General features: G+C 40.7%; 1 protein-coding gene across 2 annotated transcripts in view; it reads left to right on the top strand.

The window, feature by feature from the left end:
* LOC138202276 (zinc transporter ZIP11-like) overlaps nucleotides 1–27,975 on the top strand; it is a 129,658-nt gene that overhangs the window by 66,398 nt on the left and 35,285 nt on the right. For both annotated transcript variants that reach the window (XM_069156155.1, XM_069156157.1), the window contains one exon: nucleotides 12,858–12,978. In XM_069156155.1, coding sequence (XP_069012256.1) covers nucleotides 12,858–12,978 — 121 coding nt within the window. The remainder of the gene's footprint in view (nucleotides 1–12,857; nucleotides 12,979–27,975) is intronic.

Genomic DNA, 27,975 nt, shown 5'->3' on the forward strand with positions numbered 1-27,975 from the left:
GGATGTCAGTTTGACATCATAATCATCATTATCTCCACTTGGATGTCAACAGGATCCACACTTTATTACACACATAAATGTGTGTGTGTGCGTGTGTGCGTGCGTGTGTGTGTGTGTGTGTGTGTGTGTGTGCGCGTGTGCGCGTGTGTGTGTGTGTGTGTGTGTGTGTGTGTGTGTGTGTGTGCTGGCCTCTGTGTGAGTTGGGTGTGCTTACTTCAGTCTCCACCAGTCTAATAACTCATTAATTAAGTGCTGCGTTCCAGACCGGGAGACATCATTTTATCCGACAGGATGTCAACCCACATGCACAAAGTCACACACACACACACACACACACACACACATACACACTGTACTCACGAACACACACATGTTGTCATTGGTTGGGGCTTATGAGTTGATCAATAATGACATGGCAACATTTTCAGAAAATTGTTGTGTGTGTGTGTGTGTGTGTGTGTGTGTGTGCGTGTGTGTGTGTGAGAAACAGGAAGATGAAGTGCTGCTTCAGACGTGCCATATTTTTTGTTACAGTGTGTGTGTGTGTGTGTGTGTGTGTGCTACTGTATGTTGCCAAAGCTTTCATGTGACAGTAATTAATCCCGTTGTTAATTAATGCAGTTTTGTTGAGAGGGACCGTGTATCCTGTCAATTTCTGCCGTATAGATTCTGTCCCTCAAACCTCTTACATCAATAAATCATCACCCGTACACACACAAGACACGTCATAGATCAAAATGATGTGGGTGGAAATCTGCATACATTGAACTGTTCCTCTGTAGTTGTTGCACCGTTTTGAAATTACACACCAGGAGATGTAAAAGCACAGCTGTAAAAGCAGCTCAGGTGAAAGTGGCCATTTGAATAAGTAGAGTTGATTTTACTGTGAAAGTAAACTTGGTCGAACTGGACTTACTTTCCCTCGTGTAGTGATGATACACAGGTTAGAGGAGAGGAGCTGTAGAAGGCTGAGTGTTTCGTTCGTTAGATGAGTCAATCAATTGTAATTTTAGTCGCACAAGGTTTTTCATTGTATTAACATAACAAATGTTGATGTTCCCAACAACCTCATTTTGCAATTCCGGCATAACATTAGCAGTCCCTCCAGTACATCACGCTCTTGTGATTGGCATAGTTAATGCAATTTTAATCAATCTCTGCATTATTATAATTTTTAATTAGTTTTAGAAACACTTCAAGCATAAGAAACTGCTCTTTCTTTCTGTTCATACAGTAGGCCTTTGTGTTGTATTTTAATAATTTAAAAAGCAGTTAAAGCCAGAGGATGTAGCATATGTATTTTATATTACAGTCACAGATTGTTCGTTTTTTATAGACCTCCATTAATTATATATTTTTTTAACTTTTAGCCCCATTGTTCTATAAGTAAGAAAACAAAAACAATAACAGAACTAAATATTTCTGTGATTTGCAGCATGCTTATTATCATAGGAAGAGATGACATTTGACTCTGAGGTCTTAACTTGAAAAATGTTTGCAATTATTTTCTTCGACTCAACTTTTCTAACTGTAAAAAAAAAACACTTAAAACTCCTCAAATTATATCGCAGTTTTTGAGAAAAGCCTCCACAAAATCAAGCATTTTGATCGCAACAATCAGAAAATAACTCCTGAAAGGACTTTGCGGGTTTTTAAAAACATTTTTTATTACTGCATATTCTTTATTGGTAAAGATGTTTTCCTAATGTCCTTGTGTTGTCTATTGGCGTGTTTCTCAGCTTGCGGTGCATTGAGCTGAGTGCTTCTGCAGTTTTGTCAAAATTGGTATGTTTTCAATTCAAAATAACAACTATGGAATTTTTAGCTCTATGAAGCTATCTCACCTCCTATCTGTGTCTGACCGCAGCTGTTTGAGCTCAGTTTTTTTTAGAGGCCTCAAATTCTACATGCTGTCTCCACATAAATGATATATTTCTTCAGCATTTCCAATTCTAAGAAACTGAAGCTGACCAACATACACTTTGTGTGTATTGTTCTGACTGAGGACAGTACAGTATGTGTGCGACTATTTACTCTTTTCTACAAAGTTCCCCGACAGAAAACCGACATTAATTTCAAGTGCAAAAACTGACGTGATGACATGTGACCACACACACATGCCAAACGTGCTTTTGGAACATTTTTACGGTGTAATGTGTGAAACCCATGTAGATTCCCATGTGGAAACTTTTCCACATATTTTCCCCATGTTTTCGACATGTGGTAAATGTGTCATACATGTGATCACAGCTGGGTAACATGACAAAACCTTGTGGTTTTTCTGTCATGGTTCTACCAATCCGAACATTTATCAGCCGTTTTCTTTTTCTCCTGGTACCAAACATTTGTGATGCCTTAAAAGTTGAGTGACCAAGACTTTTTCAATCATTGAAAAATCCCAACAAAAAAAACAGAATTGCACGCCCACATGCAATCACTTCCCCCAAGTTCTGGGAAAAAAACTGATTGCGAGTGGGCGTGAACACCGCTGATGTGCTGGACACACAAAATGGACGTTGATCAACAGAAGCTCTGACTTGCTGTCCGCTGGTGTCTGTGCACTTTTCTCAGCGTACCACTGATCTATTAAGAGAGACACACTGAGCCGTTGGCGCATTGAGCTGCAGGAGAGACCCATTTATCCTCCTTGTCCAGGCGCTAACTGCTCTGTCTTTGTAATGATGATATTTCAAGCCATCCTCAGAGGGCTCGCATCTCAATCTTGAGCTTCACTGAAACACGCTCGCCCGCTTGGGTAAAGCTAAACGGACTGATGCAAAACCGGCCACAGAGTTGAATCTGTTGGAGTCTGATGAAACAGGAATTAACATTATGTGTACTCCTGCTTTTATGATACATTTACATATGAATATACTAACTGCCACCTTGGGTATAATGGGCTGATATGGAAAAAGGCCTCATGTCCCATTGTGTCCTTCCCTTGATTATTTCTAAATGTCAGTTGTTCCGACAGAGTGGTAAAGGCCATCGAACAGCTGAGTCTCTGTTGCCTGCATCATTAAAACGTCCATCTGTGAACAGGAAGACTGAGTATCTGGCAATTTGGGCAAAACAAAGCACTGGTGTACACTTATCTGAATTTGAAATGGAATAAATGTATAAAAAAAAAAAAAAAAAAGGCAAACGAAAGAGGGGGAATGCATTACAGCTCTCTGCTCTCAATATGTGTTGCATTTATTGTAATTGATTTATGCATGCATGGTTGAATTACTGTGGTGATTACAGTGTCGGACGGCCTTTCTAATAGCAGCCCCGCTGACCTCTCTGTCAGCTGAAAGGTGAACATTTGGATTGGACGGGCTTTCTTTTGACACTACCATTCAGAATTAGTACAAACTTTGCTTTGAAAAGCGCAATAATACACTGGGCTTCTGGTAATATGACTGTAGCACCTCAACAGTTTCAAAAAAAACTAAACAACTAACCAGGTGCCACTGTAAAAGTCAAAGACTATTTTACTCACAGCTAAAAGAAATAGCTTAATCCAGCTTTTTGAATATCTTTTGATTCTGATTCCTGTGGCAAAACTTCATGCGTAACTTTGTACGCTTGGCAGAGAGGTCTGGCATCCTATGTGGTTGTCTTGGAGGTTCTCTGCTGAAAACAGGTGATTACATTTCTAAGCCTACAACCTGGCAAATTGAACACGAACGGCAGCAGTTAGTTTCACTGCTGCGTTTTTTTTTTTTTTTTTTTCAGTATTAATGTTTGCTGCTCTGCACCTGCAAAGCAAAAAAAAAAAACATCATTAAAAAGGAGCTTGTGCAGGCATTTATAGTTCCCACATTACATTTGCATGTTTTAACTGGATGAGCGAAACTTATCAACTTCATGTGTTGGCTAAATAAAGAAACGTGTATGATGCAAAATGATCCTTCTAATCTGCATCTGGATGTTATGGAGCACCTGCAGCATCGTTTTTTTTTTTCTCTGAGCTAAATTTGCGTTCAGTTCACAGTTACTCTGCTCTACAGAGGAAAGCTGTCAGCAGCTGCAGTCGTGACCATGTGATCATGCTATCTCTGTGATTGTGGCTGTAGTCACAGTTGTGTTGTGGTTGCTATTATCTTGGCTGTGATAAATTAATTTATACGCTAATGGTTGTACCACTAATTGCAGACAGGGTTGTGTGTGTGCAGTGTGTTGACGTGGTGAAGCTTCACTTTTAGATGGAGTTTTTCTTTTTACACTGGAGGGATAGAAGGGAGTACGGTTTGTAACATTTACATACAAAATTACCACACCCTGTAAAAGGAGATCAGTTAAGAAAAAAACTGTAGATAAATATGTTATATATACATGTTATATGTGATGCGAGGTGTGTTGGTGCAGGTGTTTGTGATATGACACGGTGCGGAGCCCACTAATGCAAACGGATTTGTAAAATCATTTTCAGTATTCCAACTTATGTCATGCGATCGACACCAGCACCTTAGTTACACGTGACTTTGTGACCACTTTTATGGGCTAAAAGAAAAAAGTCGCAGGGAACCAAACCGGGCAAGTAGGGGTGGTCGGGAGCAGTGACTGTGTTGTTAAGGGTGTGAAACTCGTAGGCCCATTGTCATGTTGGACAACCAAACAGCAATTTCACCGCAGTTCAGGTCGTTTGCACCGAATGTTTCCCTCAGAGAATGTCAAAGTAAAACTCTGTGTTGACAGTCTGACTCTGGGGAACGAATTCAGAGGTGCACAACTCTGTCAAAGAAGACACACCTGGTGGTACGATTGTCCAGACGTGCCTTCTTCGGTTTTGGACAGTGAGGTTCTGCTCATCTTTGGATCATTTCAAGTCTCTCTGTTGTTGATTTCCCAAGTTTGACATAAAACTTGATGTGTTCTCACTAAATTACTGATGAGCATGTAGCCGTGGTCGCAAACACATGTGAAACACAGGTGCTGACCTAAGATGAGCGATGCAACTTGGAATACTTACTTATGAAAATGATAGCTTTCCAGTGTTCCTTACATATTGCTGTGCTGTGCTACGTTTCATTTTGAGCCGTTTCATCTCAACTTGTTGCTCTCACTTTGTATTTAGACTTTTATCTTGTGTTCCACATTACATCTTTGTAGTTTCCTTTTGTATTCGAACCATTACAGCCAGTGGGAAGGTGGGAATTTTGAGTGACAGCCTCAGCTAAACCTTTATCTTTCAAACATCACAGGATATAAACAGTCTTTTAACATGTGTTCTCCTCTCAGACTTGTCATTGTATCAGGGTGTTGTGGTGCCGGTTTAAGAAATAACGCAGCTATTTGGAAATATGTTAGTCGCTGAAATGGATGATTAAAAGTCGGGTCAAACAAACATAAGTTTCACATAAGTTTCGGGTCAAGTAAAACTCAGGTAAAGCTCAGGTTAAGCTTGTTCTCAGGAACAAAAAGTCCAGGCTTATGTATGATCATGAGTATGACCAATGAATATAACAGACTGTACTGACACGTCAGACTGTCAACAAACCTGTGCAGCTTACTCAGTCATCCATGTGGATAAATTGGGGCTTAGGAGGTAATTTCTAATGCTGTGATTGAAATTTCGAAGGCAGAAAATTGTCATAAAGAAATAAATCAGTGTGAGCACCCGTCAGGTTTAGGTCTGCGTTTAAAAGTTGGTTCTCCCTGATCGAATAGACTGAGCCCAGTCATTGGTGGGAAGTGGAGATAGTACGAATGTATATGAGAGAGCACACGAGTCTTCCAGAGGGGTGTCAGTGCAGGAATGTGTGAAGATGTGACAGGGTGTTGGTGCATTTTTGATCGAAACAGGGCAGTTGATGCCTTGACTATTTTTTTTCCTCAATTCCTTGCCTTCCCATCAAACTGTGACAACTCTTCTGAGACGTCTCTCGGGCCTCTAAATCTCACAGAAGGAATCACATAAACATCAGATAGCCGGGGTGCTTTCATATCGAGTCCTGCTGCAACACATGAAGGATCAGTCGGCTCTTCGTAAGTCAAGGAGTGTGTGTGTGTGTGTGTGTGTGTGTGTGTGTGTGTGTGTGTGTGTGTGTGTGTGTGTGTGTGTGTGTGTGTGTGTGTGTGTAATTGCCTGAGCCAAGCTTAGTTTTTAGTTGCATCTTTGATGCTATTGCTGACAACAAATAAGGCCGTAGTTGAAATAAGAGTTAGTCTTGATTTGATCACCGTTAGCAACATTAATGCTCTTTTGAAAATACTTGACTAAAAATTGCATATACACCACAGAACACAAAATATAAACAAATCTGCACACTACACATGGCGTTGGTTTGTGAATGGCCCTCATGAAGCCTCAAATTCGGATTTTGTCCGTCACCATCTTGCTAGTTCGGAGCGGTTGGTCTAATTTTTCGAACCCGGAAGCTACATCCACTTTTATATAAAGTCTATGGATCAAAAGATGTCCGTGCACGTTGTCAAAGACCTAAACGCTGATACAACTTGTGCACAAAAATAAAGAAGTTATGTTGTTGGGGAGTACAAAGAAGAAAGCAGCAAAACGAAATGGAAGCAAGTGAAGGAAAGACAGAAAACCAAAACTAAATGTGAAAAGCAGAAATAAATTATCCATCAAACGCTCAGCAGATTGTTGACTTTGAAACCAGAGTCTCATTTTTCATATGTGCATTTACATTCAATACATCTGCTGAAACATCATAGTCAGAGAAGAGAAAACACAAACAACAACAACAACAACAGGATGAAAACTGCAAACAGCAGTTCTCTTTAATTGGTTATTGGTTTAATTCAATTAACTTTTCCAGTTTTCACTTGTGATGGAATGAAAAAAAAGGACTCTTTTTAGCTCCTGAGTTTAGTTCCAGTAGTCCCACAGTTCCTGGAACTGTTAGGTCCAAAGATCTTATAAGAAAATCTCTGGCTTGATTACTTTTAATGAGAGCATCTCTGGCTTGATTCAAGTGTCTGCAGGTTTATTAATTGGAAACCAGTGAAAATAAGTTATGTTAAATTGGAAAAAATTCTAAAGTGTAAAAGTCCGCAGCAGAGGAATGAGCCTTTTATGGTATACAGATGTTGAACCACTGGTGTAGGATTTCCCCTTTAATCCTTTTGCGTATTGCCTCACATTCCTTCTTCCCCTCCTTGATGTTTTTCATATTGTTGGCATACAATTATTTGTATCTGCACGAGGAATCACGTCTGTGATTGATGTGTTCTCGGTAATAATCGTACCCAGCCACGGAGGCTCACTGTCAGGTCAAGCTTTGTCATCAAACGTGCCAGCGCGGTTTCCTGCCAGCAGCACCTGCATGTTCTGAAGTTAAGGTGATCAAACGCTTTTGGAAGATGCAGTTAAAGACAACAGAAGCAGAGAGAGACACAGAGGTGACTTTCAATGATGAACAGAGAAGTGTTTTAATAGTGAGTCCGGACCTGCTGATGAGATTGTGTCACGGTTCGTCACCGAAGGCTACTGTAGGTTAATAGCGTCCTCTGAGATGTGACACACACACACACACACACACACACACACACACACACACACACACACACTTTCAGCTGAACACACACTTACTCAGACACGTACATGGTGATGATTACTACAGAAATAAGAAACGTTCTGGAGATTTTGATGGCAGTAACCAGAGTTGTATTTGCTCAATGTGTGAATGTGTCCCTTAGTACACAAATGCTTGCACACATACAATGTCAGAAATTCTTTTTTTTTTATTGCAGAACTAGTTTGTTAAAAGTGTCAAAATGTTAAATAACCATTGCAGTGGTTCATAAAGTCGGTTCAGTGTTTAAAAAAAACTCTCCTCTGATATTTTATTTAAAACACTGTTTAAGTGTTTTGAAAGTTTCAATATTTTAAAAAGTTGAGTTCGTATTTTCAGACCGATGCCGAGCGTCGAGATAATATTCTGCCACTTCTATAGTTCTCCGGCTTTCACACTATAATTGCACATAAAGAGAAGGCGTATACATACGTGCAGTATAAATTCATGTATATAAATCGGTGTTACTTGAACATTTTTCCAGTGTGCTCCTGCATTTTGTTCATTTAGGACCACATGTGCCCTTTGGGGGAAAAAGTGAGCAGTTGCATAGAAATTGTCATAAAACCACAGAATACTGGTTGAAATTTAAACATTAGAGCACTAAAACATTGCATGTTAATCTATTTCATGTAGTATTCTATTCAGAAAATATTTTATTGTGAAGGCTGTTTCAGGTTTCATATCAGAAAGTCTTTAATGCTTGAGACTGAATATTTTCCAAAGCAAATTGTAAGATTTGTTTTAGGATTTCCACAGCAAGTACTTGACCAGCATTTGAAACAAAGTCTCTTCTGCAACAGTCTGCTTGCACATGAATCCATAGATGCACTAAATACCTGTGGTGAAATGATGGACACACTCGCAGTGGATGAGTGTGTGCAGCCAGGTGATCAGGCTGCAGTGTCTTCAGCCTAACAGTCACTCGACCTCCCTACGTCATGCTTCAACTCACTCATTCGTTTTTTTCTCTGAACAAACTTCCTTTTTTTCTTTTTTTTTTCTTGGCTGCATCCTTCCCATACTCCTCATCTGCTGCATGTACAAACTAAAAAACAAGATTGGCAAGTAAGAGACTGGAAGAACTGGCTCAGAGAAAATGTTTTTGGTTTTGTTTGCAGTTTTATTCTTCACACTTATTTAACAAACATTGATTTTGTTTTTTCCTCTGCATCAAGTGAAAACAGTGAAAAATGTGTTGGTTGTATTGTGCCTGTGGATATTTCTGTTTGTGTTACAACATTGAACAAGTGTTAAAAAGTACATTTATTCATAAAAGTTCCAACTGGAATTGCTGCAAAACAAAACAAACTTGGGAGAGCTGTTCAGTAAAATATAAAAATTCAATAAAGTGCGAGGAGCGATTATATCATGACACACCTGAATTCAACTGGAGCTTCTGCTTCGTTGAAAATATTTGAAATGGTGAAAACATTAAATCTGTGTGGACTAATGAGGAAACTTCAATAGCTCACAAATCAATACTTGTATCAAGAAATAATGCTGTATTTCCATCAGGTTTTCCGCACTGCATTCCAGGTTTGGCTGTTTTTATTGAAATCCCATCATCTCTTTGCTCCTTCTTCTTCCGCAGTGGTTTCATGTCACCCAACTGGACTGGAATCAGTGTGACCAGCCGTACACCTCGGTGACCCCCACTTCCTCATATTTACTTGATCTAAAGCACATTAATTCACATTTTGTTTTGACAACCGTCTGTAAATTGGTTTAAATTTTCTCTAAAATTTGGATGGGGCCTTGTGCTTTGTTGAATTAAATATGAAGCCTTCTGAAGGCGGCGGACGATTGTTTGAGGCAGTGCATGTTGGTTTTGGATGTGTTCTTCTGGGAATGAGGATGACTCACATGTTTGTTTTCTACCAGTGGATCTTACTACACATGCCAGAGTAAGAAGCTCCCCAGGACTAAACAAAAGCTTCCTGTGCTCGGATCCCCTGCAGCTGTAGAGGCCAATCAACACATACTTGGATGCTTAAACTCCAGTATTTAAATCTAGAATATGTCAGATTATAAATCTGAAACCCATCTCAGGTTCCATTTGGTTCATGTAACAACCCCAAAACATTTTGCTATAATTGCAGCTCTAAAATTAATTAGAGAAAACAAATAAAAGTTATCAGCCAAAAACCCAGTGGGCTTATCTGAAGCCTTCACTTTAAAAAATGATGAACATGTACAACAATATCTACGACGACCCTTATGGCTCCGTGCTACTCGTGGGGAAAAGCAATACTAAGCACAACACGTGGAGAAGGCTGAAAATGCTATAAAGGAGGTCTTCCATCAGTGGCGCAGTATTTAATTGTTATTTTAAGGCCACATTATTAATATGCACCAACATATTGGGTGACCAGATCCTAATGAACCAAATGTGGTGCAAAGATTGTGTTTACTTATATTATACTTTCATAAAAAGTAAATCCAGAAAGCTTAAGTTTCTCAGGAAATGCTCTTGCATGCTGCCAGTTTTCTACCACAGTCTGCTGACCTGTATGATTGAGTTATTTCCGCCACCGCTTCCTTATCTGTCTTGCATTCATCTTTCAGTGAGAATGTATCCACTGATAAGTACTTCTCTTTTCAAGCCACACATGTCGTGAGGCTCAAATCTACTGTGTTGCTTCACATATTCTCTCCCGAGACGTAACAAAAAAAAACCCCAAAAAAGGGCAAAAAAACTCAGTGAGAGTCGCCTTCCATTGGTTTCATCTGGTCATAAGTAGCTTCCACTCTTTGTTGTTTCTTCATTTTCTTTTCTTTGTGGTAGTTTCCATTACATTCTGAGGAAACTGTTGCTTTTGGTGATTTGTAATTTTTCCAATTGGGTGCAGCGCTGGAAAGATGTTGACAAATAAACTTGCACTTTGACATAACATACAAATTACAGCCTTCCCTCCTTTCTTCACAGCCTTTGGAAAAAAAAAACACAATTTTAGAAAGCTAAAGCCAATTAAAACGTCGGACACCGTCTCAATATGGGACGAGAGACAAGGGATAAAAAACGCTGTCCACATAAAGTGGGCCACCTGATTACCCCAGCCTACATAAGCGGGTACACAAGCTACATCTACTCTGCTGGTGACGGACACAGTGACGTGCAGCAGTGCACGAACGTGCAAAAGATGAAAACTAAAAGGATTACACTGTGACGGATTATTATTGTGTCCATCAATACGCAGATCTTTCCTATAATTTAGAAATATCTGATGTTAACAGCGGTGTGCCAAAGATGACAGTGTGATGGCTTTATTTCATGCTACACTCAAAACACACCTATGCTTATTAAAGCCATCACCCAGCTAGTTTTTATTTTGGTCAAAAACCCTTCTGACAATATTCTTCAATGTTTTGGTATTGTTTTTACCAATATTGTTCCCAGAATGTTCTTCTTAAAGGTACGATAACATTGTCTAAAAATATTGTGTGAAAACATTCTTAAAATGCCCCTCAGACTGCGTGCTTGGATGGTTAAAATATAGCCTTAAATGTTTCATGATTAGCACTGAGGTATTTGTTTGTGATTGTCAACATGGTGATAAGAGAACCATCCCTGTTTTTAACCCTGCCGCGACACTCGATTCAACCCACATCTGTTGGTCGCGTTGATTCATTGTTCGGTTCGGTGTGTTTATTGGCCTCAGATTGGATATTTTTTAAACCCATTTTTAATACATTTTCGGTTACAGTTTGATCTTTGTTTTAAAATAGAATTGAGTAGCATTAAATGTCTGTAAATGATCATTCACTAGCTTTTCTTTTTTTTTTCTTCTAGAAGGGAATCAAAGTAACTTTTAATACGTACTTGTACAAAAAGAGCCAGTGAATGTATTGCAAGCAAAGCAAGAAAATTAGAACGTTTAATACTTATGCAAAGTAATCCTCCAATTAGAGTCCTTTCAGGGTAATGGTATCCTTCCTTAGTTCTTCTTTTTGTTTCCAGAGTTATCAACATGCTCAAACATTGGTTGTGTTCATAAACACTGATTATTTCCTCGGCACTGAGTTCCTTTAGTAACCTTGTTTTCCATGGTAGCGTACGGAAACCCCTGAGGGTCAAAACACAACATTTCAACGTGAAATGTTATGTTTCGTCACATAAGTCCACCGTAGCAATATCCCATCTTGGTCACACTGACTGGAATGCGGTAACAAAGTAAGATTTAAATAATGAACAACCCGATTAAAATCGTCATTCCTCTTTATTTGATACGACTGGATGAGAAAGGAATTGGCTGAGTGATGGATGGCAGGTTGGATTTGGCAATAGACTGAATAAGTGCTGACCATAGGTTGAATCAATCAAATATTTTTGTGAATTTACAATCTCCTACGTTGTTAAAATTGCTCAAGAAATTTCACACAAGTGTGGATGGAAGTAATGAAGCAATACAGAGCAGTACTGTTCATTTTTCACACACACAATGTCGAGCTATAGTGAAAATCGGACTATCTGTATTGCATATAAGCTTCTAACCGCCCTGTGTCAAAGCTGCATAGGCGCTACTGGCTCTCTACTAGAATGGTGACTTGCATAACAACCTGTTTTCAATCGAACAAGGCGAATGTACAGGGTGGGAGAAATGGGCTGCCCAGCCTAGTCTGGCTTTGCCTTATCTGAGGTCTTGAGGCTGCTTTGTCTCAGATGGTCGAGCCAGCTGCCAGGTAATCATAAGGTTGGCTGTTCAATACCTGGGTCCTCCTGTCCATATGCTGGAGTGTCCTTGGGCGAGACACTAAATCTTGAATGGCTGTTCTGTCACCATTAATGTGGAAGGGAGGCAAATTGTAAGGTGTTTTGACATTTATCATATTGCAACGCCTTGAGGGCATACAGATAAGCACACAGAAACAAAATGTTTCTGTGTGCTTATCCGATGTTTAACTGTTGGATTGCTGTTAATTCCTTTGTTAAGTTTCCAGCAAGAAAATGGCATGCAGTGTTTCACATATAATAAAACATTAAACAAATATAGAACAGAAATAAAATGCATAAAAAAGGATCAAATTAAACACAAATAGAGTTGAAATATAAAATAAAGCAATATGCTATTTTAAAGGCCGCGTTAGTTCAAGTGCAGGCAAGTGTAAGAGAGCTTCAGGAGTAGCTAGTTAAAGGCTAAAGTAAAGAGATATATTTTGAGCTTTCTTTTAAAATTATTTACTGAGTCAGATCCCTGATATCTACAGGCAGTGTTCCACAGCAGACAAAATGAACTGACAAAATCTGAATCCCCAATTTGTTTTGCGTGTGAAGCTGATTTTAACCAGCCTCTGTGTCTCGCTTATTATTTTTTTTTTTCCTGTCATTGTCAGGGTGTCGCTGCTGACCCCCACGTTGCCTTGGCTCTGCCTCCCGACTCCAAAGTGTCCAAAGGGAAAGTGGAGGAGCCGTCGTTCCAGCTCCTGGACTCTGACGAGATGACCATCAGGATAGGTAGAGCCGGACTCCCCTCAGGCAAGCCTCCCTTCATATACCCACATCAGAAATGTCATCACAGACCGATACAAGCTATTGTGGTTCAACTTTTTTGAATGCTCACCTGGAACTTCTCTGATGGCTACTTCTCACCGATCTTTGCATTATCCTGATAATTCGTCTTCCCTTCTTCTCCATCTGCCTTATCAGTCCTTTTATGAATTTCATTGTTTTTTTTCCCCTGTCTTTAAATGGTGTTTCTTTCTGGGGAGCTCTTGGGAAATATTCCGCTATCCTCTCGACAGCCATCATCTCACACAGACAGTATCTCCAATAAGTCACGTACATAACGTACCGATCTCCACATTAGTGTTATCACGCTCGGACAGATTGAAGCTTTTGTCTACATCGGTTAAATTTTCTCGAGTGTAAGACAACAAACAAGTGTATTTTGGTGCTGTTCTACTATTAAGGTGCAGAGGTAATAAACACATCTCATCTCCCACATTAGAGATAATGAGCAATTACATGCAAAAACGCACAAGACTCTTAAGTACAGCCAGGTGGAAAATGATAGAACGAATGAATGCAGGATGACTAAATCAGGAAAAGTGGAAAAATAGAGTTTAAAGGAAGATTGATTAACAGGCCATGGGAAGGAAATTGGTTGTGTGTGTGTGTGTGTGTGTGTGTGTGTGTGTGTGTGTTTGGACGTTTGTTTGCCTGGGACCATTTTAGATACGATGACATTTGAATGAATGTTTTATGTCGACTTTGTTGTTAAACTGAGAAGCGGCTGGCTGTCTCTGTTCAATTGCAGTCTGTTTTTTTTTTAACTAAAGTATGTAGAAGAGAGAAAAGAGTAGAAATTAAGTTCCATTGACTGACAGCACATCATGCTGCTTGTTAGAGGCCTTTATTTGTTTACTCATCTTTGCCGATTTCACAGATAGATTATGAAGAAATAACTGATTGAGAAAAAGTTTTGATACCCATACCGATACCTTGACTTTGATACCAGTTCCTGAACAATACTTTTTTTTTAAACTACCAATCTTATGAATCCATTTTAACAATAAGAAATTGACATGACATATTATGGCACCAATCTTTAGTTTGTATGCGTTTCAGAGGGGGGAGAGTATAACCCAGGTTGTTTTCTGTAGCTACAATTTACCGACGTTCCCTAAATGCCTAATATGCTGTCAGTAGACGCTAGCTACCTGGCTGCACACAGAGAAGCCTCCAGTCAGTGCAGTGCGACTCAAAACGTTTTTTAGAAGAGCAAATTAGGAAGTTCTAGTGAAAGATGTACTTAACAACGGTGAAACTGACAGAGGGATGTGGTGCAGTGGTTAACTGTCACCTTTCGGTGTCCTTTCAGTGAGCCTGTTTAGGATAAAGCTCGTATAGATAATGGGTGGAGATGCAAAACAGTGCTGCTGTTCACTGCCTTTTAATGAGGAAAGTCAAACATTCACAGAGTAGTAGCTCAATACACCGCCTCACATTTTTTATAGATTATTTCCCTAACGGTGCAGTTTTTTTTTTAGATCACGCTAAAAAAGAATCCAGTCTCTGTGATAACATACGCTGAGCTTTCAGCCCACCATCGTCTGATGTGCAGCAAACCGAGACCGAATTAAAAATGAGGGTCTCTGATCCGGTTGTTCGGTCAGAGTTTGACTGACAGCCTTCTTACCGGCTCAAACAAACCAGATCAAAAGGGCGAACACGCCAGAGTTTGATTGAATGGAACCAACTAGTTTAGGTGTGACGATATCATTAAACAAACACAGGAAGTTGAACAATGTCTGCCAGCCAGTGTGCACGCAAGAGCCCTGTCTGCTGCACATTTAATGGGAAGGGTTTTTATTTTATTATTTCTGTCAAATAATAACCAAATCAAAATAGCAGTATTGCAGGTTTGGGCACACATGAGACCACTTCCCTCTCAACGGGATGCTGGTTGGCTTCTTCTTTCAGCAACTTCCTCTTTTAATTTTAATTTCTTTAGTTGCTGCTAGCTTATTAAACTGAATTTATACAGCACAGTGATTTATATGGAAGAACTGGGATTAAAACTGTTTAAAACATAAGCAAATAAAATATAGCCATTGAAACACCACAAATACAATGCAAAACATCCCCAACAATAAAAAATAAAAGGCAACAATAGTAATAATAATACATAATTATAGAACTATATAAAATATAAATGGTGTGCTAGAGTTCATTAAAGGCTTTTTTTTTTTCAAGATGATGTCCCCGATCCTGCAGACCCCAGGTTGTCAGGCAGGGAGTTTCAAAGCTGAGGGACCTACGTTGCAAATGCTTGATCACCTAAATCTTCAGTCGGGACTCAGAAAGAGCCAGCAGAGCCGTTCCCGAGGATCTGAGGCGACTCTCAGCCTCATCAGGCTGCAGGAGCTTAGCAATGTATCCCCTTCTGGGATATTCTTGACGTAGCAAAAAGTTAGCACCTCATTTGACTTGCATGCCAGCAAAACTCACAATCTCTTCAAATCAGCATTTCCCCTGGAGTATCTGTGGCTAATTACCAAAAGGAAAAAAACAAAAAGATGGAGGATATAATGTCGGTGCCAGCAGGCATTTCTAACTTTTCTAACAGATTATTTTGAAGCATGGTTGGAAGAAGTGGAAAAGCAGTAACCTGCATGCTTTTCTTTAACAATGCTGTCTCTAATTTATGTAGCAGACCTTTTTCACAACAAAAATATGGACTTGTCACAACAGAAGGTGGAAATACTATCATTAGTTCCAATCGAGCGTCTGGTAAACCCCTATAGTGTGCTACCAGACACAGCAGCATGCCTCTGAAGTTTCCACTTGAATAGAATGCTGCCATTTTTAATTACAAAGGGCAAAGTGTGTCATACACCTGCCCAGTAGAGGATAGCCTGCCTTTTTCCGTAATGAAATGTTAAGTAAAAAGCTTCTTCCTCGGTTAATTCACGCAGACTGAGACCGTTAAATAGAAATCTGAGTGCTGCTAATTAATCAAAATAGCCGGAAGATTGAGTTCCGTTTTCGTTGTTCGTTCTTCTGTGACTGTGTTTGCACATCTGAATGATTTTATCTGATTCACTCCTCTTCATTTCCATTATTGTCAGTGACCTCACATTTTTACTCAGGTTTTTATAATGATGATAAAACTCGGGAGATTTGGCAGGCTACTGATGTGACAGCTGTTGTCAGGTACAGCAGCTGAATGTTAGCTCTCAAGGAAGTGCGATGAAATTGTGGTGATGTTATTTTCAGGGAGTTGGCAGGCAGAGATGCTCAACTGGAAAACAAACCAAGGAGAGAAACGTACCCTCTAAGAACCTGACTCAGACAAAAAAGAAATAAGAAGTCTTTTTAAATGCAGACACTTATTGTTCTGATAAGCCACAACCCTAATATTTCTACACACCTGAAATATTAGGGTTTGTCTTGGAGAGAGTTTTCATTTCAGTGTTGTCAAACACATGAATCCCAGCTGTAGGCCTTCTTTTCAGCGATGCTCCTTTTCCTGCTGCTCTAAAGTCCATAGGTTCACAGAATATATACTTCAGACGAGCTCCTGCAGCTTATGCATCAGTTACAGATTCATTGCATCCCTTTGGCGTGCCTGAAGGTGTCCAAAGTCAGTCAGCCAACACGGTAAACAGAAAAGAACGTATATATAAGATCAGTTTGATTCCCAACGCCCCGCTTGGGATTGCATTGCAGTGAAAGTAACTGCATGTTTGACTGCGCTGATCATAAATGCAGCATATCCATCCGGCTGTGTAAAAATTTATGAAAATAGGGAGCTGCATTTCTCAGTACCCGAGTTTATTATGCCGTTTTATAAATCAAAAGTAGTAAATATTTGATCTAAGATAGGCTAAAGTCCATACGGCTGCCCAGTGCCGAGTCCTCTAATGGCTTCAGTGGAGCAGCTCGGGTTTAGCTGACCATACTTAGACCTAATATTATTTGTATGATAAGAAGATTAGGCTGTTATTTCATCCCAACGGGACCCTGCTTTTATACTTGGACAAGAGTTTCAACTTAGCAAAGACTGACGTGTTAATCTTTACTAGCCTTCAGACCATCTTTCACACTGTTAGAAATTATTGACACAATCCATTCCTTTTTTTTTTTTTTTTTTTAAACATAACGTAAAATAATGTTGACAATAGCGTTAAACTAACGTCATTACTACAACGGACCGTTCCTGTTGTACAACAACATGGAGCAACGGGTGATCAACATCAGCACCTGTGGTACTCGTGTTTTTGTGACCACTGGTACTTTTCACATTAACGATTTCACCATGGACTTAAGCAGAAATCTTTTGGTACATTTTTGGGGAACAGAGGGAAATCGCATGGAGCCAAATCTTCTGAGTAGGGGAAGCAACGGTTGTGTTATTATGTGACAAAATTGCGCTTGTTCAACTCGTAGGGAAGAACCATCGTTATGTTGGACAACCCAAAGTGTCATCGCGTCACCGTTGAGGGCAATTTGCAGAGAATGATTTTGTTTAAACTCCTTAGAACGTCACAGTGGAACTCGGCGTTGACAGTCTGACCCTGGGGGACGATATTCATGTTGCACAACCTCACGAATGTCGAAGAAAACCATCCTGTTGCTCTCTTGACCTGACGCGCCTTTTTCGGTCTTCAACAGTGACGTTCTTCCCCTTTTGAAATGTAAATGTCCCTCAAAACACCAAAACACCTCGCCCAGGTCATTGCTTCATTGCTGTAGACTTACTGAAGAATTTAAAGGGGCTACGTTGTTGATTTGCTGAGTTTGACACAAAATGCGTATCCACCAGTGGCCTCGGAAACACGGCCTGATGTTGATCAAGTGACATAACTTGGAATACTTACTCACAGAAGTCACTGCTGCCCTCGGCTCTGTGTACATTACTGAGCTGTGAAGCAGGAGCTCTGCCAGAACATTTGGATTTCACATCATATTACCTCATCTTAAGTCTCTTTGAAGGGATTCCTGTGTCAAATTTACAAATGTCCATGGTGAAATCAGAAATGGATGTGTTTACAAAAACATGCGTAATAGTGGTGCTGATGTTGATCAAGTGACATAACGTCTTCACTAACATTGCGACTTCCCCCCGCTACATGAGCTGCGATCATTCGCCCATCGTACTGTTGGTAGTAAGCTGGTTTGCTGGACATGCTAATATTTTCAGCCTATTGTTTGGGCAGATACATGTTTAATCCATCTCTTACGCTTTCGCCCTTATATTACATTTTGTTTAAATGGGAAAAGGAAACCATAGTCCAGACTGTTTACATACTTCTTTTACTACAACATCATGCACACTCCTTTGACATGTAGAGAAATCCAAAGCCTTGCAGGTCTGCCGTGCGTAGCATCGAGCTAAGATTGGATGATCCCTGGTTAAGGGAGAGGTTTCACTGAATGGTCGTTGCTTCTCACTAAGAACTGCTTCCTCAACGATAGCTCTAACCTCAAATCCACCTTCGTACTGACCCATACAGCAGATACTTAATTCATATTTAAAAGCAGATCAAAACAGGAAATGTATGTCAGTCGTGGCTCATCAGCGTTAATGTCAGACTCCCTGTTTTCCGACGTATTACGGCAGCAGCCGCAGAGAAGAAGCCACTTTACAGCTTCGTGGGCTCACGCTGTCTTTCCAGGTTCAAACCCTAAGCCTGAATCCTCACTACTTCCCCCTGATGGGAGGAAGGGAGGTATGCAATTACATCACGCTGTGCTCAGCTTACCGCCAAGAGCTGTAATGGTTTTGAACTTCGAAAATGTTCGAGGCCTGTGTGAGGTTATGTTGACTGTTCTGTAGTCGTGTCAGTGGTATTAACCTCAGTTTGGTTGCATTTGAATGGGATCAAGAGAGGAAGAGGAGGAGGAGATGCTGCTGACGTCAACACACACTTCTGTGTGAAGTACGTTGTAGAATAGATGACGTGGATCTGCTTCATGGCGTGGACACGTTAGGTCAGTCGATGCTCAGCAGAAGGATGACCTTGTCTGTATTTTCCTCACTCACACACACACACACACACACACACACACACACACACACACACACACACACACACAATTTCATTTACATCATGTAGAGAAACTCTTACTGAATCCATAATCAAAACCTTCACTCGGGTATTACACACATGAACTCACACACTCTTTATCTTTCAGTGTCCTTCAGTGATCTGAATTCTTTTTTTCAAGATTATTCTGCCTTTGAAATTATTCAACATAATCGGTGGCTGGTTTCTCTTTCTGATCTCAAAATGTTTGATTACTTTTGTTCTGTTTTCTTATTTTTGGCTTAATCTTGATTAAAAAAAAAAGTGTCCTCTTGGTTTCAAAGAGCTCTCTGCGAAGCGCCACTCGCTGTCTTTTCAGCCATCACAGAAGATGAACAAACTAAAAGCAAAAGCACCCCTCCCCAATCCGGTCCTTTAGATGTGTGGTATATGAATGCGGATGGTATGTATTGCCATTTTCACTTTGTTCTAATCTCCTAAACAGGATGATATCTGGTGAGAGCCACAATAGAATTGCTCATTCGCTGCTAAGACAGACATCTGTTCCAAAGGGTGAATTATTTTTCTCTCTGAGCTCTAAGAAGCTCCTTGGCATCTCAGCTGCAAACACTAGACAACATCGTTTGAATTTCCACTTCAAAAAACAAATATGTGGTTCTTTCCTGAAGCGCAGCAGAAATGAAAGAGGAAAAGTGTGCCCGTTGATTTTGTGCCATTATAATTAAAATGTTGGAAGTTTTCCTGTCAAAGGCATCAAATATGTTTATTCAAGTTAACAGTTCATTTAAACATTTTAATCTACGATTTATGGATCGAGCTGTTAAATTGTTGAGTCCTAAATTAAAAAAGGGAAGAAACTTTGTGTGGCAACTACAACACCCTCTAACTCTGATATTGACACGCTTGCCCACAAACACTACAAGTTTTTCTACAGCAACAGATGATATAAAGTACAGAGGTTTAAAAACTGCCTTGGTCACATGAACGGTAAGTAGCACGGAGCAGGAGGAAGCTATAACCTTAGTGAGTAAGTGTTCGAAGTTTGGTTAACAGAGGTTAACAGAGGTTAAACGAGGTTTACAGAGGCTTACAGAGGTTTTTGTGAGCACTGGTCCAACACATCTACATCACCATGGTCACAACCAAAGAGATCACATCTAATTATGTTGACAATTTGGCAACAGGGTGCCTTGAAATACTTCACAAAGTCTACGGCGATGAAGCAATGAGGCCGGCGAAGTGTTGTCTGGCATTAGTGTTTCCAGAGGGACATTCTGTCCCTGTTCAAAAATTTTTTTTAAAAAGGTGCATCAGGTCAGGAGCTGATCCCGGTGATCTTTCCTTCACATGTGCCATGTTGTGCACCTCAAATTTGTCCCCAGGGTCAGACTGTCAACACCGAGTTCTACTGTGACGTTCTGAGGCGTCAAAACATTTGGTGCAAACGACCTGCACTGTCTTGTGTGGCACTTTGGTTCTCCAACAAGGTGCCCACTCGCAGCACATTGAAAACACACGTTTATCACCTGCATCAACACAATTGTCGCTCTGTGACTTCTTTCTGTTCCCTACAAACTTCAGCCAGACAGTAAGTCATTTATTTAGAGATTTCTTTTCTGCACACTGAATTAAAGAGACAAACAGGGGTGTCCATTAAAAACCTCCTTTGTTTGGCCAGCTTTACTATTCTGTTGATATAAATTGGAGGTATCATCTTTCTGGGCCCAAAAGCACAACATAAAAGAAAAAAAACAAATTTACCCAAATCAATATATATATATATATAAAAGGTTGCCAAAAGCAAGCAGGCAGGCAAAGCAGAGGAAGCAGAGTCCAGGATTTGCAGGCAGTGCCAAAAAAAAATGGTTAGAATACAAACTGGTGAGAGAACAGAAGAAAGCACAAAGACAACCTGGCAGAAGGTGAACTGTTGGTGTCAATACTAAGAGCTTAATTAGAGAAGTGGATGCAGATGTGTGGGTGTGGGTGGAGAGGGGGGGGGGGTCGAGTGATTAACTGGCAGGGCAGGTGGGAGTGGCTGGTTCTGAAATGACAGGAGAGTTCGTGATTGGAATAAAAAAACAAGGCAAAGCAGAAAAGAATGAACTTGATAAAAGTATCAAACCGTGACACATTTTATTGCTGTTTCCATCTGGTCTTTCATCATGAAGCGTTTTGTAACTGCTCCACTAACTAATTATCGTTCTGAGGTTTACGCTTGATGATTGAGATATTGTTCATGCTGGTTTGCAGGTGCATGTGGTAAATGAATGTGCTATAAATAGCCATGCATACCAGTATGGGTTAGGTTAGGTTAGGTTAGGTAGTTACTTTATTAATCCCAGAGGGGAAATTTTTTCGCTACAGGAGTACATACAGGAGTACATACAGCCATGGGAGTACAGAACAACAGTGGTTCTGGTGCTGTTGGACAACCGTTCTTGTTTTTTGTAGTTTTACGAACTGAATGAGTTCGGTGTCGGTGGCGACGTTCCCAGAGTTTTCCATCACTCAGCCGGGCTGTCAGGATTGTGAAATTAAAGTTGATAATTTGTTGTCATAGAGATAATTGTGATTAATAAGTTAGTTAACAAATCTTCTGCTCATTTTACTTTGACTACTACTTTTACTTTTTTTCATCTGGCTTCAAACCAAAATGTCTGTGGAGTTTGGCTGTGCAACTAAATTAATGATTTTCATGTTGATAGGTGGTCATCGAAATACGGCCAATAATAAATGAGAGGTTAGGCACCTTGAGATAAACTGTTGGTGGTGCTAATTCTCTCTTCATGTGTCATTAACACAGAGCAGACAACGGGGGCGCAACGAAATTATGTCATCAAAACAGCACCAGTCAAACCTCAAACAGTGGTGGAAATATGATACTTGTTAGTTTTATCCTGCTGTTTTTACATAGATAAATTAAAACGATTCTAATGGATATGCAAAATGATTGCAGTCAGCTCGAACAATCTGGATCAGGCGGTGACGTTAAAGCCAGCAGTGGTTGTTCCACCGGAGAGGGTTGGCATAGCTAACACGACTCACTGTGTGAAATGGAGCACTTGTTGCACAACATTGTCAAGAAACCACAAATGATGAGCATTGAATTATTAATTAAATAATCACCAGTTAATAAGCAGGCATGACTGTCAACATTTTCTGTTGTGAAGCCACGTGATTAGAAACACTAACACAGCGACTTCTAAACTGCGGCCATGCAGCGGTACCCTACCTGATCTGATGAGACCGAATTTGGCTCAATTTGGGTTCCATGTTTATTCTTGGTCATAACTGCACCGTCTAGTTAATAAAGTGATCTTCTGGTCCGCCGTGCTTCGGGCGATAGAAGCCTTTTCTCCGAGCGTGCGAGTGATGCAGCATGTTTAATAGATCGGATCATTGCTTCCTGCTGCTCTCTGGGTATTTGAAGTGGCAAGAAGCTCCTCGTAAGCATGTTCCAGCTCACAGATGCTTGTCTTCACATGTACACGCATGCACACGCAAAACTATCCCAGTTCCTTTTCATAGTTAATGCATGGCATCCTGAATAATTCAGTCGGCATTAGGAGGTATCAAAGTGTGCCTCGTGGCGTCCAGCTTTTCACATTGAGTTATTGAATATACTATAAAATGCCAAATGGAATTTTATTGGAGTTTCTCAGTACGTCCTGAGCAGCAAGTAAATGAACCTGCGTACTTGTGTTTTACAGTGTGACGCCTAATCAATCTGCCTCTTTAAAAAAATGAAAATAAAAACAATAAATAAACATCCATACATACAGTAGCTGCAGCCAACTGTGATCTTTTCTAATCAAGTGAAGCTACAGTTGCGATCAGGGTGACGTCTTCATGCATCTTTCCAACCACATTATACATCTGTACGATCCTGTCAAAATGAACATGAAATGTCCCTGTCGGATCCTCTCTCCACCCTAAAAGCACCTATAGGAATAATCATGGCTCAATTTAATGCATGTAGGGTAATGTACAAATCCACGCCGGTCTTCACCAGAACAGAAAAAAGAAAAAACAATCATGATCAGAAAATGAATGAAAAACAGCCTCTGCAGCAGAATCCCGGTGTGTTGAAACCAAGCTAACCTGCTGCATACACACTTTGTTTTTGTTCACCTGTTGGCGCGAACAATGAGAATTTTGAATTCCTTTTAATAGGCAGAGCTCTATGATGGTATTCAGACTGCAAGAAAATCTGATTTGTTTTCAAAATCAGATCTTTAGGACAGACTATCCGCACTGCTATTTGCAAGTAAACAGATTGGATTTGGCGTGTCCACACATCACCAAGTTATCTGCATGGGTTGCTATGGTAACGACGTAGGCACAGCTACGTCTAACACGGAAGCCGCCGCCACGGAAGTGCTGGCGGACAGTATATTTCGGCTTCTGTCCGTGGACTGTTGTTGTCGTTGTCCTTGACACCGCCAGAATCAACACTTTCCGACAGCGGTCTGCTCAGATTCGGCTCACTCTGTCGCTCTGAAAATTGTTGTCTTTGCATATCGTGTTGCGAATGATGCAAGGAATCCAATCTGAGCCCGCGGAGCGTCCGGACTGAAACGCATTGGCAGATATCCGATTGGAATCGCATTTCATACCACCTTCAAATGTGGTTTGGATCCAGATTGGAAAAATTGCATTTTCATGTGTTTTTTTTTTTTTTGCTGTTTAGACTTTCAAAATCCAGATACAATCTGGGTATGACAAAAATCTGATTTGGGCTGGCAGTCTGAGCACAGCCTAAGAGAGGATGGGTCACATGTAATAGAGAACACTCGACCAGTGTAATCAAGTGTTCTGACTCAGCAAGTTTCTCTTAGGCGGTGGTTTTTAGTGTTAACTCGTTTATTCATAGAAATATCCCAAATTTATAGTTTGATTAAAAACCTGCACTGTTTACATCTGTTTTTGCTCACTGGCAGTTTTTACCTTTATTGGTGCATAGCTACATTTCTTCTCAGATTTTAATCAACAGCTATCAATCAGTGGATTGACATGAAAACAGTTAATGCTCAGGTCACTAATGAAAAAAGGCCCAACAGATTTTTCAAAAAAAAAAGAAGTGAATGAGTCAGAAAACAACAGTCATCATCAGCATGAAGCGAGTGTTACGGTGGCGAATGACAAAGCAAATTTAAGATGCCATATCACATCGATAAAGAGGACGTGGCTTTTACTGATTCCTCAAAAAAGAATTGTATTTTGATTTTGAAACGGTTTCCTGTCGGTTCTTCACCATCTTTATATGATAATAACCCTAAAGTTCACTAGCACTTGTCAAAATCAACAATTACAAACTGCTTGACAGACAAACATAAAGGAGAAATACTCAAACATTCCCACAGACGTATGAAGGTTATAAGAAAGCCTTACGAAAAAGATCCTGAATCCATGATCTGCACTGTGCTGCTCTTAACATCATATAAGTTTCTGGTTATTTCATCATAAGCGTACACTTATCATACAGCAAAGGAATTCTAAACACTTCGAAAGCATCATTTGTTCTGATTTAAGCAGCTCAGCAGTGCTGCTGAAGTCTGTGTCTCTACACAGTGTTTTCTACTCCACAATCTTCTGTGTGCAAGCAGAGGAAGAGAACACTATGATACCTTTTCTGTGCGTTAGTTTGAGACACAGCAGTGATGTCAGATTGTCACCTTTAAACAGTTCGGTTACTAATTTAAGATGAATTGAGGATACCTGCGTGAACTGAGAGTGTGTGGTGAAAGGGGATTGATATGATCATGATTTATGATAATCACATATTTTTCAAGTTTGCAAGTTCAGTGTCAAATGCATTTGATGTGTCAGTGGTAAGAATCATCACGTGTTGTTTCTGATGAAGTAGAAGCTGGTTGTTAATGTTTGCTCAGTACATTTCCTGCATGGGTCTTTGTTTCTTTCACATATTCTTCTGTTAGGTGGGGATTTTTATACTTTGTTTTCTATACACCGAGCGTCATTTTTGACCAAATTGTGCATTCGTACGGGCTCGTCTGAGCTGAGAAACAATCTAGTCTATTCTCTTTCTGATGGAACTGGAGGAAGTCATGGGGTTTCAAATCAGACCCACAATTGGAATCTTTTTAATAGTTAGAGTCGATGGCAATTTTCTTTCTCCACACACTCACACTGAAGGTATACCTGGAGCATTTATTTGGCATCAAAAGCAAAAAAAAAAAACTCTTACTTGTACTTTAAGAACCATTATTATAGCTCCTTTAGAACTCCCATGGCTCTGTTTTGTTGATTTTTAGAACACGGTCTGAAGCACATGGCGTATGTGCATTTAGGACATGTCCAAATTTACTTTTGCTATTGTTCAACCGTCTGAGGTTATATTGAGTCTACTAAATAATCAGAGGTGTGTTTTGGGCGTCGCGTGAAACAAACCAATCAGAGTGTCATCTCCCATTATTTTTAAGGCCCGGTGTGCTTGCACCATAGCGGATTTCTGTTTTCATATTTGCTAAGAAGTCAGAAGTTTTTCATTCCATTCTGAGAAAAGCCTATAGAATCTAATAATGAGCTAAAAGTAGAACTGAGGCTGCCGTTGTCCACATCAACATGAATGTTAAAGTCTCCCACTGTCATCACTTTATCTGAACTCAGCACTAAATCTGATAAAAAAAAAAAAAGTCAGAGAATTCAGTTAGAAACTCTGAATAAAGACCAGGTGGGCAATAAACAACAACAAATAGAATCGGTTTCTGTGCTTTCCAGTTTCCATTAATTTGGTAGGATACATTTGTATTACATTTTTATTGATACATCTTTTCTTGAGTTTTTTAAATATAGGTGGTCTGGGTACAGACACAACCTCTATAGGATCTTGATGGTTTTGCAGAGGAGCATGTAAGACTGCAGCTCTGCGTCCTGACTTCAACCCTGGATGTCAGGTTTTAGGGCTGTTAAGAGACATGGCCATATTTCTAGAAAGAAGAGCTGCACCATCCAAAGTAGGATGGATGCCGTCTCTCTGGATCAGACCAGGTTTTCCCCAGAAACTATTCCAATTGTCAATGAAGCCCACATTGTTAGCGGGACACCACCTTGACAACCAGCGGTGAAGTGAAGACGTACGGCTGAACATATCATCACTGGTCCGGTTAGGAAGGGGTCCAGAGAAAACTACGGAGTCCCACATCGTTTTTGCAAAGTTGCACACCGATTCAACATTAACTTTAGTGACCTCCGATTGGTGTAACCGGGTGTCGTTACTGCCGACGTTAATAACAATCTGACTGGATTTATGATTAGCCTTAGCTAGCAGTTTCAGGTTTGATTCAATGTCGCCCGCTCTGGCCCCGGAAAGACATCTGACTCTGGCCCCGGGAAGACATCTGACTCTGGCCCCGGGAAGACATCTGACTCTGGCCCCGGGAGGGCATCTGACTCTGTCCCCGGGAAGACATCTGACTCTGGCCCCGGGAGGGCATCTGACTCTGGCCCCGGGAAGACATCTGACTCTGTCCCCGGGAAGGCATCTGACTCTGTCCCCGGGAAGACATCTGACTCTGGCCCCGGGAGGGCATCTGACTCTGTCCCCGGGAAGGCATCTGACTCTGGCCCCGGGAAGACAAATGACTATGGCCCCGGGAAGACATCTGACTCTGGCCCCGGGAAGACATCTGACTCTGTCCACTGGTTTCGCTAACTTCACGTTCAGCAAAATAGAGTCTCCAATAACCAGGGTTGGTTTCTCAGCGGGTGTTTCGCCGAGTGGGGAAAATCGGTTGGAGACGTGAAGGGGTCGGTGGTGAACCGTGGGCTTCTTCTTGGGACTATGCCTCCTTCGTACTGTCACCCAGTCGCCCGGCTGTTCGGGTGCTTAAGCCTGTAGCCCTGGACAGCTCCGCACCCCCTCCCTGAGAAGCTCCTACGGCTAGCTGGTTATTTAGCATGGCGCACAGCCGCGATTCTAATTCGGTGACCCTGGCCTCCAGAGCCCGAACTACACTACATTTATTACAGGTAGCATTATCATTAAGGGAAGCAGGGTCGTAACTAAACATGTCACACACCAAGCAGGAAAAACAAGAGGTGGAGGGAGAGAGGGAAGCCATTGCTAACTGTACCAAAACGCCAAGTTAAGTGAACGTTGGTCAAAGATTTAACAGTAGAATTGCTCAAGAAGAGTAAGCGTGAGTTTTAATTTGAGATTAGAAGTGTAGAGAGAGTTAAGATATGTATAATTCAGGAAAAGAAGCTAAAATAGCAGAGAGAAGTAACACTAGTCACAATGTTTGTAGACAGGAAGTGACACAATACGCTCACCGTAACGTCAGACGAGAGTCCTCCAATAATCAGTCTGGACCATAAAATCTCCCACCAGGAGAACACTAATGTAGAGGGCACCTGCACTGCAGCAAAGTCATTCAAACTTAAATATAGCTACAAATCGTATAAAGTGCCAATGAAGTGCTTCAGCGCTCCAACAGGTACCATTTTGTGTTGTTGTTATGGAGGAACCTTCTCAGTCCGTCACCTCGTAGCCAAAAGCCCCTTCCTTGTAATGTCATTGCCGAGGCTGCGTTTCCTGCTGGTGTGTTTCACTCCAGTTCCTTCCTTTTTGATGAGGGACACTAAAGCTTCCTCAAACGCCTCAGTGGAAAGTCGCAGGAAGGTTTTGATGAAGGTGATGGAGAGACAGATGTTCCCTGCAGAGCGAGACCAAAGGGGTGAACACTCCAAACTCACAGCGGCTGATCTTTCTGTAGTGTTACACCACTTGTGCGTCTCTCCTCCTGTATTATTTATGTTGCTCAACTTTCTCATCTCCGTCTCTATATTTCACTTTCTCAGGCTGCCGCTCGCAGATTTATGGAGACGGCAACTTACCCTGTGCTTGTTCTCCATTTTTTTTTTTTTTGGTTCTCCTGTTCTTTTTGGAGTGTGTGAGAAGTGTGGAGGGTACGGAAATCTGCAGCAGTTAATT

Source organism: Embiotoca jacksoni, unplaced genomic scaffold (genome assembly GCF_022577435.1).
Source record: "Embiotoca jacksoni isolate LCO1_2020_lvr unplaced genomic scaffold, fEmbJac1.0.p SCAF_20, whole genome shotgun sequence".
NCBI classification, from domain to species: domain Eukaryota; kingdom Metazoa; phylum Chordata; class Actinopteri; family Embiotocidae; genus Embiotoca; species Embiotoca jacksoni.